Here is a 10,657-nt window from a genome sequence, read left to right as displayed (position 1 = left end):
CGGAACTACCGTATTGAGTTTGAAAATCCAGTGCTGTTCACTATAATTTAAACTTCTTTTCTCATCTCCGCCTCGTGGGTTAATCTCCACTGTGTCTATGATTGTCCATCTCTGTTGTTCAAACTGATGTTCATATTTGACATAATGATCAACTATTGCGGCTTCCAAAGTTTTTGTTTTCAATTTCAACCTATGCTCGATCAACCTGGTCCTAATAGTTCTTGATGTTCTACCGACATAATTTTTTGGACAAGGACATTGGATTAAGCAAATAATGTTTTTTGAGGTGCAATTAGAGTCTCTCCTTATATATCTATATCAATATATATATCTATGTATCAGGTATACTCGGACGAGGAGGATGATGCAGAGGATAGGGACACCTCATCGCTCCATCTTTCACGTGATGTTGTTCGAGAATGTCTTCTCTGTTTAGCACTTTTATCCTGCAGGGGAATGGAAAATCCTTGAGAATTAGAAGGGCTATCATCGTTGATGTGGCGTTGTTTGGACTTTCTCTTATAGGGTTCACTGTGCATTCCCTGAGAGTGAATTGATGATGGTGAAGATGAAGATGCAGGTTGTGGTCGTGGTGATTGCACTACTTGCTTTCTTTGTGGTTGAAGTCTCTGCGGTAGTACAGATACTTTTGGTGCTGGAGAAGATCTGTGCAGTGATTTATTTATTTAAATCTTTTTCTATACCGTCGTTTGGAGGAGACCGTCACAACTGTTTACATTTAGGTACATAAAATTAATGATACTGTAATTTGCACATTTACAAGAGTGCCATAAGGTTCGGTAACATAGTTAGTGATCAATAATGTTAAATGTAATTAATCATGTCCATGTCTCCATCTCGGTTTTTATTACAGAATTAACTTTAAAACTGTGACTTGTCCTTTAAAGACTACACATTTAGTGAATTCAGCAGTGTGTGTGGATGTTCTATTGTTCGTGCTTTGCCTGTCCCTGGTTTCTATTCTCCCTAGTGTTTGTGCCGACTCTTGCGTTGGATGCGTCGAGCCCGACACACGGTGTGCTTTCATCTTGTGGGAAGACATATGCGTCGAAGGTGATTGCTTCGGCGTCGGTTGCGCCGGCGTCGTATGCATTGGCGTCGAACAAATCTGCTTTGGTGTTGGATGCGCCGGCGTCGGGAGCGTGTGCCTTGGAGCCGGCGGCGTCGGCGCCGAATGCGTCGAGGCCGTATGAGAATGCTTTGATGCTATTGCTATCGACATGGAGTGCGTCGGCATTCGAGATGTATGTTTCGACGCTGGTTGCGACTGCATCGGAGGCTGAGGCTGAGGTTTTAGCGGCTCTGAGAGCGATTTTGATGAAGGCCTGTGCTCCGAGTGGCCTGTACTCCTACCCGGAGACGAGAGTTGGTGAGATCGGTGGTGTTTTTCAGTATGCTTAGGCCTACCTTCAAGGGATGGGCCTACCAAGGCTGTCCGTTTGGTCTGGGCGGCCTGCCTCGACGCCGGTTCTGGCGACGAATGGGCCTCTGAAGAGGGCGCATGCGACCCGCTGGACCTCCGGAGTCTCTTCATCTGCTCTGCCCATTGACTTCGGGCTCTGGGCGACATTTTGCCGCAATGGGAACAGGTTTTCTGCTTGTGGTCTGGGCCCAGACACACATAGCATTGGGCATGTCTGTCTATCACGGATATAATTTTACCACATGAACAGGGTTTGAACCCTGATGGTCGTGGCATGTTCCCTTCTACTTCTTCTTTTTGTAGAGATATATATATATTTTTTTTTTTGTCTGACGAGATGAGGTGCTCCACGTGCGATCCCGCACGCAGAAAAGACAGACTGAGGAGAATCTGTCTTCCTGTGCGGGAACACACGCGCAGCCGCAGAGCAAAGCTCTGCAAACAGCTTTGGTAAAGCTCTGCCTCCTGGGCCTTGATAGACAGTCCCATCAACAGCATGGCTAATTCAGCCTGCTATCAACGGGAAAACACCCAAACACACTTCAGTAACGAGTTCAGCAGAGACCCAGAGATAGAGACACCAAACACACTGTAGCTATGTCCTCAGCAGAGAGCCAGAGACAGGGTGAGACTCCCAGATACACTGCAGCAATTAGATAAGCAGAGAAACAGAGACAGATAGAGACACCCAGGCACACCGCAGCAATGAACTCAGCAGGCAGCTGGAGATAGGAAGCGACACCCAGGCACACTGCAGCAATGAGGATAGAAGAGTGCCAAGACAGGTATAGACACCCAGACACACTGCAGCAATGAACTCAGCAGAGAACCAGAGACAGAAAGAGACATCCAGACGCACTGCAGCAACAAGCTCAGCACAGAGCCAGAAACAGGGAGGGACACCCAGACACACTGCAGCAACGAACTCATCTGAGAACCTAAGACAAGGAGAGTCACAGACACACTACAGCAACAAGCTCAGCACTGAGCCAGAGAAAGAGAGAAACTCCCACACTGCAGGAACAAACTCTGCAGAGAACCAGAGACAGAACGAGACACCCTGACACACTACACCAATGAAATCAGCACTGAACCAGAGCAGAGGGGGAGACACCTGGACTCACTTGCAGCAATGATCTCAGCTGAGAGCCAGAAACAGGGAGAGACATCCATACACACTGCAACAACGAGCTCAGTGTCCAGCCAGAGAGAGAGCAAGAGGCACCTAGACACATTGCACAAATGAACTGAGCACAGAGCCAGAGACAGTGAGAGACACCCAGACATGTTGCAGCAATGATCTCAACAGACAGCACAAACTCTCCATTTATAAGTCTGCATGCAACCCCCACCACCCAGAAGCGTGGCTGTTATTGTTTACAACAGGCTGTCTCTCCCCAGTATAGAGACAGGTGGTGAGAGAAAGGGAGCGAGGGAGAAAGGCAGCTGTTATTGTTTATAGCAGGGTGGGTGTCTCTCCCGGGTAAAGAGACAGGTGGTGAGATGGAGATAGGGAGGCTGAGAGTAGTCTGTTTTGTTTATAGTAGGCTGTCTATTTCAGGTAAAAAGACAGGTGGTATGAGGGAGGGAGACAGACAGGAGACTGTTATTGTTTATAGTAGACTGTCTCTCCCGGGTAAAGAGGCAGATGGTGGGAGGCAGGGGGAGGAGAGACTCAAGAGTCCTTTCGCGACCTGGGAGGGAGGGGGAAGGAGACAGACAGGAGGCCGTTATTGTTTATAGCAGGCTGTCTCTCCCAGGTAAAGAGGCAGGTGGGGGGAGGGAGAGAGACAGGAGGCTGTTATTGTTTATAGGAGGGTGTCTCTCTCGGGTAAAGAGACAGGTGGGGGGAGGGAGAGAGACAGGAGGCTGTTATTGTTTATAGGAGGGTGTGTGTCTCTCTCGGGTAAAGAGACAGGTGGGGGGAGGGAGAGAGACAGGAGGCTGTTATTGTTTATAGGAGGGTGTCTCTCGGGTAAAGAGACAGGTGGGGGAGGGAGACAGACAGACAGGAGGCTGTTATTGTTTATAGGAGGGTGTCTCTCAGGTAAAGAGACAGGTGGGGGGAGGGACAGAGACAGGAGGTTGTTATTGTTTATAGGAGGGTGTCTCTCTCGGGTAAAGAGACAGGTGGGGGGAGGGAGAGAGACAGGAGGCTGTTATTGTTTATAGGAGGGTGTCTCTCCTGGGTAAAGAGACAGGTGGGGGGAGGGAGAGAGACAGGAGGTTGTTACTGTTTATAGGAGGGTGGGTGTCTCTCTCGGGAAAAGAGACAGGTGGGGGGAGGGAGAGAGACAGGAGGCTGTTACTGTTTATAGGAGGGTGTCTCTCCCGGGTAAAGAGACAGGTGGGGGGAGGGAGAGAGACAGGAGGCTGTTACTGTTTATAGGAGGCTGTCTCTCCCGGGTAAAGAGACAGGTGGGGGGAGGGAGAGAGACAGGAGGCTGTTACTGTTTATAGGAGGGTGGGTGTCTCTCCCGGGTAAAGAGACAGGTGGGGGGAGGGAGAGTGACAGGCGGCTGTTACTGTTTATAGGAGGGTGGGTGTCTCTCTCAGGAAAAGAGACAGGTGGGGGGAGGGAGAGAGACAGGAGGCTGTTATTGTTTATAGGAGGGTGGGTGTCTCTCTCGGGAAAAGAGACAGGTGGGGGGAGGGAGAGTGACAGGCGGCTGTTACTGTTTATAGGAGGGTGGGTGTCTCTCCCGGGTAAAGAGACAGGTGGGGGGAGGGAGAGTGACAGGTGGCTGTTACTGTTTATAGGAGGGTGGGTGTCTCTCCCGGGTAAAGAGACAGGTGGGGGGGAGGGAGAGTGACAGGCGGCTGTTACTGTTTATAGGAGGGTGGGTGTCTCTCCCGGGTAAAGAGACAGGTGGGGGGAGGGAGAGAGACAGGAGGCTGTTATTGTTTATAGGAGGGTGGGGTGTCTCTCTCGGGTAAAGAGACAGGTGGGGGGAGGGAGAGTGACAGGCGGCTGTTACTGTTTATAGGAGGGTGGGTGTCTCTCCCGGGTAAAGAGACAGGTGGGGGGAGGGAGAGAGACAGGAGGCTGTTATTGTTTATAGGAGGGTGGGTGTCTCTCTCGGGTAAAGAGACAGGTGGGGGGAGGGAGAGTGACAGGCGGCTGTTACTGTTTATAGGAGGGTGGGTGTCTCTCTCGGGTAAAGAGACAGGTGGGGGGAGGGAGACAGGTGTCCGTTGCTCTGCCGTTAGCCGTTGAGCCGCCTCCCCTCCTTTCCCGCGCGCGTCTCTCGCGTGCGCCGGAAGTGCGTCAGAGCGCGCAGGAAGTAGAGTGGCAGGGAAACCGTCCCTTGTGGTCGGCCGTGCAGGAGGCGATGCCGGGTACCGGGGAGCGAGAAGCGGAGCTTTCCGAGCGCATTGACGCCTTCGTGGCGCGGCTGAAACAGGGGGGCGGGCGGCCCAGTTCGGAGGAGACGGCCCGGCAGACGGTAGCGCTTCTCCGCGGGATCTGCGCCCAGAGCCGCTGGAGCAATGCCGGTGAGAGAGAGGGCGGAGGAGGAGAAAGCGATGCCGAGGGGGGAGAATCCCTGCAGGCGGTAAAGAAGGGGAGCGGAACCTGGTGCGAGCCCCGCATTGCAGGGTAGAATAAGGTTCTGTGCCGGGGACGCTCCGTGCCTGAGCATTTATGTAGCCCAATGCTTGCTGCTGTCTGAGCTCAGGAGATGCCGCCGCCGCTCTGGAAATAACGATCACCTCGCAAGGGTGATCGGAAGGGACTGGAGAGGCTACCAGGAGAGGGACAGGATAGAGAGGCTCATAGGGGGGTCAGAACAAAAAATGACCTTAATAAGAGGCTCAGGGGTGAGGCTGTGTTGGATCCCCCGGAAATCACTGGCCATTTCCTTCCATTCCCTGTGGGGCTTTATAGTAACATGTGGGCTTGCTTGTTCTGTTTGCTTAGCTGCAGTGGATGCTATTTCTAAAAGGCTGGCGTTTCTGATCATGGAAGTAAGTGGCAGGATTTCCACGTTAGAACAGGATGGTACATCTTTGAAATCCATGCAGGCCGCTCTTACTCTCAAGAGCGTGGATTCTTAAAGAGTGGAATGTATTGAGAAGAACAGACTGAAGCGCATACATCTCCAGCTGCCAGCTTTCCCCATGCGGGTGAACCACCACCAGTTACTTTCAGAAGATATCTTCTAGAAACTTCTGTCAGTCTCCTCGGACTCCTTGAACAGGGTCTACCTTTGGCCTTCTGGTGTAGACAACCTCCTAGAGTCCTTACACCTGTCGGCCTTTTTTGGAAACCTCTACTTATGACATTTCAGGAAGGGTGACATGTCAGTGTCTGTCCTCTCTGAATATGAATTAAGCTTTATTATGAAGAGTTAGTTTAGGAATTTCAGTAATCACTTTGTGGATTAGGATTTTTTTCTGATTTTTCTAGAGCAGTTTCTGACTTTGTGCCAAGAAGCCCAGGCTTTGGGAGCTACTGTTGATATCCTTGTAAGTGCTTAATTAATTACAATAATGAAAGTTACTACTTTATTTCACCAGAAAAAAATTTTTAGATTCTAAGAGAGAAATTTTGTTTTCAAGTGTCCATGTTTTGTCTCCTGATCAGGTGTCATACGAATGTAAGCAGGTTTTTGTTGGTTTTTTTTTCCCCCATGCTATTGCAGTTTGTTTCTAGTGGACTGATGAGATGACTGTTTTGTTTCCTTAGATGTTCAGGTATGAATTAAATTTCAAAAGGAAATATACAAACCTTCAGATACCTGAAAAGTTTTAATGATATATGGACTTTGAATCTTTTCCGTAGGAAAGGACACAGTAGAACTAGAGGTCACCAATTGAAACCCCAGGGAGGACAATTCGGCAGCAATGTCAGGAAAATCTTCCTGGGGAGGTTGCTGTATGCATGGAATACCCTTCCAGAGGAGGTGGTGAAGACGAAAATGGTCAAATTGTTCAAAGGGGTAGGGGGAAGTGACGTCACCTGGCTAATATGGAAGCTTGAGTCCCTAGCTCCGATCCCGCCACTGTTGCAGTCGCAGCGCTCCGAACCCTTGTTCGTGGTTCTGATTCCCCATCGTTGCTGCTAATCTGCTCAACGATGGCTACAAGCAAGAAGAAGCCAGATCTGAAGCACTTCTCTTTTGTGAGTCGGGAGGTAGGCTATGCTCTGGGCCTTGAGGGAGAGGAGGAGCCTGACCGCATGGCTGAGGTCGCGCCCCGTGAGCTTGGGTGTGTGGAGGGGAAGGATGTCAATAGAGGCCTGCTGACTCGGGGTGAATTTTGCCAGTAGTTCGCAGACCTGTGCAGCGACATGACATCTCTCAGAGCAGAGTTGGGGTTACTGATAGCAGAGGTGCGGTTGGATGGCTCTTCTTTCGGCCAGCCTGTTGAGCAGGCTGAAATCTGACTGGATGAGCAGGCCATGGACCTCGTTTCCCGAAAGGAGAGACAGGAGATGGAGGAGAAACTTGAAGACCACGAGAACAGGACCTGGTGTGCTAATCTGCGCTTCAGAGGGGTGCAGGAGCTCCCTGAGTTTACTGACTGTTTTCACATGGTTGAGAGTATTTGCTCAGCTATCCTGGAGTCTGAGGAGGAAGCTGGGCAGACACCTGCTATTATTTATTTATTTAAAAAATTTTGTGTGCCGTCATTCGTAAAATATATCATAACGGTTAACAGAAAGTAACCTAGAACACAAGGTATACATCAAATATTATAAATACAATAAAATTCTTACATTAAGGGGAAAGGGAGACAATTTTTTAAAAGACAGTATAGGCATAAAAATAAGATTTTAGATCTTAGTATCTTATTAGTCTTTTCCTAGATTGGCTGAGTAAGCTTGTTCAGAAAGCCAGGTCTTCAAAGCTTTTTTACATTTTTTAAACTCGTTTTCGAGTCTTACCATAGTTTGGCTGGCAAGGTGTTCCAGAGTGTGGGTCCTGCAATAGAGATAATTCTCTCACGTACTAATGTAAGATGGGCAGTATTTACGGATGGAACCTGGAGTAATCCTTTATTAGCAGAACTTAAAGTTCTGTGAGGGGTATGTAATCGAATGGTAAAATTCAGCCAGTCATTTTTCTACCGTAAATTGCTTTATGGAGCAAACAGCAAGTTTTGTAAAATATTCTTTGTGTGATTGGAAGCCAATGCAAATTTATTAAAATGGGCATAATATGGTCGCAATTTCTGCAGTTTGTCAGGACTCTGGCCGCGGAGTTCTGAAGTACCTATAACAGACGTAAAGTGGTTTGTGGGAGACCCAGCAGTAAGGAATTGCAGTAATCCAAAGAGGAAAAAATTAAGGCCTATAATACAGAACGAAAGTCATTCATCTCAAGTAGTGGTTTTAATCTTCTAAGAACCAGCAATTTATAGTAGCGTTCTCGTAGTTTTGTGGAAATGTGTTTTTTGAAATTTAACTGACAGTCAATGATTGTCCCTAAATCTCTGACTGACTTCTCAAGAGTTAACTTAATATCACCTGGCAAGTTAAGTGGGCTATTAACAGTATAGTTGGGTTTTCTGTTCAATAATATGATTTCTGGTTTTTCCATGTTTAGTGCAAGCTTCATGTGACAAAGCAATTGCTTAATAGTAGTCAGGTAAATGGTAATTAATTTGAAAGTTTGATCTAGAGTATCTGAAAGTGGAATAAGTAGCTGAATGTCGTCAGCGTAAATGTAGAAATTCAGACTGAGACTGGCTAAGAGATGAGAGTGGGAGTAAATAAATATTAAATAAGGTTGCCGACAAAGCAGAAACTCGGGGCTGGAGCGGGCTTTGGGGAGTTTGAGGGGTAATCTTCCCAGAGATATTGTGGCCTGCTTCCACAGCTATGTTCTCAAAGAAAAGATAGCTCAGCTGGCAAGAAAGAAAGGTCACATTTTATGGAAGGGCCAGAAAGTAGAAGTATTCCAAGATATTTCTGCTATCACTATCAAGAAGAGGAGTTTCTTAATGGTCTCATGGCTCTGAAGAAAGCGGATATTAAATATCATTGGTTGTTTCCCTTTGGCTTGCAAGGCAAATCTGCCAAGGTCAAGCTGGTGGCTATGGCTAGAATGTTCCCAGAGGAGATGGGCATCAGTGTGGTCGAGGAACTGTTAGCTGGTCGTCCGTCTACCCAGGCGAGGAGGAGGGAGGAACAGGCCTGTTGGAAGAGGGTACCAGGCTCACGTCGCAGACTGCAGAGGAATTCAGATAACCCCTCGTCACCTGGAACGGCAAGTGGGTGAGGAGTCAGCTCACCGTTTCTGTTTAGGGCATTATCTAGGGGTTTTCTTGGTTAAGTCACTGCTGGTGAGTGGGGTGAGGGCCAGTGTATTTGCATAGATGGATTGTTCTGTGTGTTGGAGCAGGCAGGAGAGTTGCCATACCTGGATGAGGTCATTCCTTTGTGGGGAGGCGTCTACCCGAGTGGGGGGGGGGGGTTGGGTTGGAAGGGGGAACTGGGAGGGGGAGAGATATTTTCTGGCTCTCTTGGAGGTGGAATATTAACTTTCTGCGAGTGTGACACAGTGCTGGGGTATATTTGATTACTGCGGGTCATCATGGGGATTATCAGTATTGTCTCTATTAATACAAAGGACCTGAACTCAGTGGGGAAAAGAAAAATGCTGTTAAAGGAAGCTGCTGTATTAAAGACCAACATAATCTTCTGCCAGGAATTGCATCTTAGAGCTAGATATAATACCCTTCCCTGTACGTACCAGGATCAGTCCAGACCGCTGGGTTGTGTCTCCCTTCCAGCAGATGGAGTCAGAGCAAAAAACTGAAAGGCACCCCCTGCGATCCTTTAGTATTTCTCTGACTCCAGCAGATGAGGTTGGCAGAACCTGCGGTCCTGATCCTATCATATTATTTCTTTTTTAGTATTTCCCAGAGTTGTTTCAACTCTTCTTTCTTTTTACATTACAGCTTTGGCTACATCAAGTTTGTTTAAAAAAAAAACAGTTTTAGTTTCATTTTTAATTAGTGAAGACAGTGTTATCCTCTCAAGGCAGCCACAGCCTTGCTAGAGGTATGGCTGGGGCTGGACGTCCCGATAGCCAAATACCCGGAGGCACAGTTTACTCTGAGTGGGGGATTAACCGGTGGGCCAGTCCCTCCCCCCTGCATCCTGAGATGTTACATACTACCCCTAACTAATTAAGCTAGATATTTCACTTAGAGGCAGTTCCAACACTGCTCTCTGCATTAATGGTGGAGGTGGAAGGGAAATAGAACCAAAAGGTTACTAAGAGCCAAGAGTAACAGATAAGGTCCATCAGGTCTAGAGGACGTGTATAAAGAGGAGGCAGCAAAACACTGCACGGAGCGGCAGTAGCCACAGAGGCATTCACGGAGCGGGATGCCAGTGGCCAGTGGTTGGTGTTCCACCTTCATGGAGCGGAAGGATGGAGGGCTGCCATCTCCCAATTAAAAAAAAAACAAAACCCAGGGGAGGGTAAGAGTATGTAAAATTAATGGAGAGTTCAAAGGCTATAGGTATTACCAGTTATTAGGCTTATTCAATATTTGTTGATAGTTAATGTGGCTTTCAATGCATACTTCACTTTCAATGCATATCCAGCATAGCTCTCTGCTTCAACAGCAGGGGAGAAGAAAAACTAATACTTCACGCATATCCAGCATTGCTCTCTGCTTCAACGGCAGGGGAGAAGAAAAACTGATACTTCACGCATATCCAGCATAGCTCTCTGCTTCAACGGCAGGGGAGAAGAAAAACTGATACTTCACGCATATCCAGCATAGCTCTCTGCTTCAACGGCAGAGGAGAAAAAAAACTGATACTTCACGCATATCCAGCATTGCTCTCTGCTTCAACGGCAGGGGAGAAGAAAAACTGATACTTCACGCATATCCAGCATAGCTCTCTGCTTCAACGGCAGGGGAGAAGTAAAACTGATACTTCACGCATATCCAGCATAGCTCTCTGCTTCAACGGGAGGGGAGAAGTAAAACTAATACTTCACGCATATCCAGCATAGCTCTCTGCTTCAACGGCAGGGGAGAAGAAAACTAATACTTCACGCATATCCAGCATAGCTCTCTGCTTCAACGGCAGGGGAGAAGAAAAACTGATACTTCACGCATATCCAGCATAGCTCTCTGCTTCAACGGCAGGGGAGAAGTAAAACTGATACTTCACGCATATCCAGCATAGCTCTCTGCTTCAACGGCAGGGGAGAAGAAAAACAACCAATAAGGGCTGAATAACATAGT

The 10,657-nt window shown here is 48.0% G+C and overlaps 1 protein-coding gene across 1 annotated transcript in view; it reads left to right on the top strand.

The window, feature by feature from the left end:
• Nucleotides 1-4,671: 4,671 nt before the first annotated feature.
• Nucleotides 4,672-10,657, top strand: part of EIF2B2 (eukaryotic translation initiation factor 2B subunit beta) — a 77,777-nt gene continuing 71,791 nt past the window's right edge. Inside the window, exon 1 of the mRNA XM_029598420.1 lies at nucleotides 4,672-4,939. Coding sequence (XP_029454280.1) covers nucleotides 4,777-4,939 — 163 coding nt within the window. The 5' untranslated portion in view covers nucleotides 4,672-4,776. The remainder of the gene's footprint in view (nucleotides 4,940-10,657) is intronic.

This window comes from Rhinatrema bivittatum, chromosome 4 (genome assembly GCF_901001135.1).
Source record: "Rhinatrema bivittatum chromosome 4, aRhiBiv1.1, whole genome shotgun sequence".
In the NCBI taxonomy this organism is placed as follows: Eukaryota; Metazoa; Chordata; class Amphibia; order Gymnophiona; family Rhinatrematidae; genus Rhinatrema; species Rhinatrema bivittatum.
The sequence above is the reverse complement of the archived record's forward strand: the minus strand, read 5'-3'. Positions and strand labels throughout refer to the sequence as shown.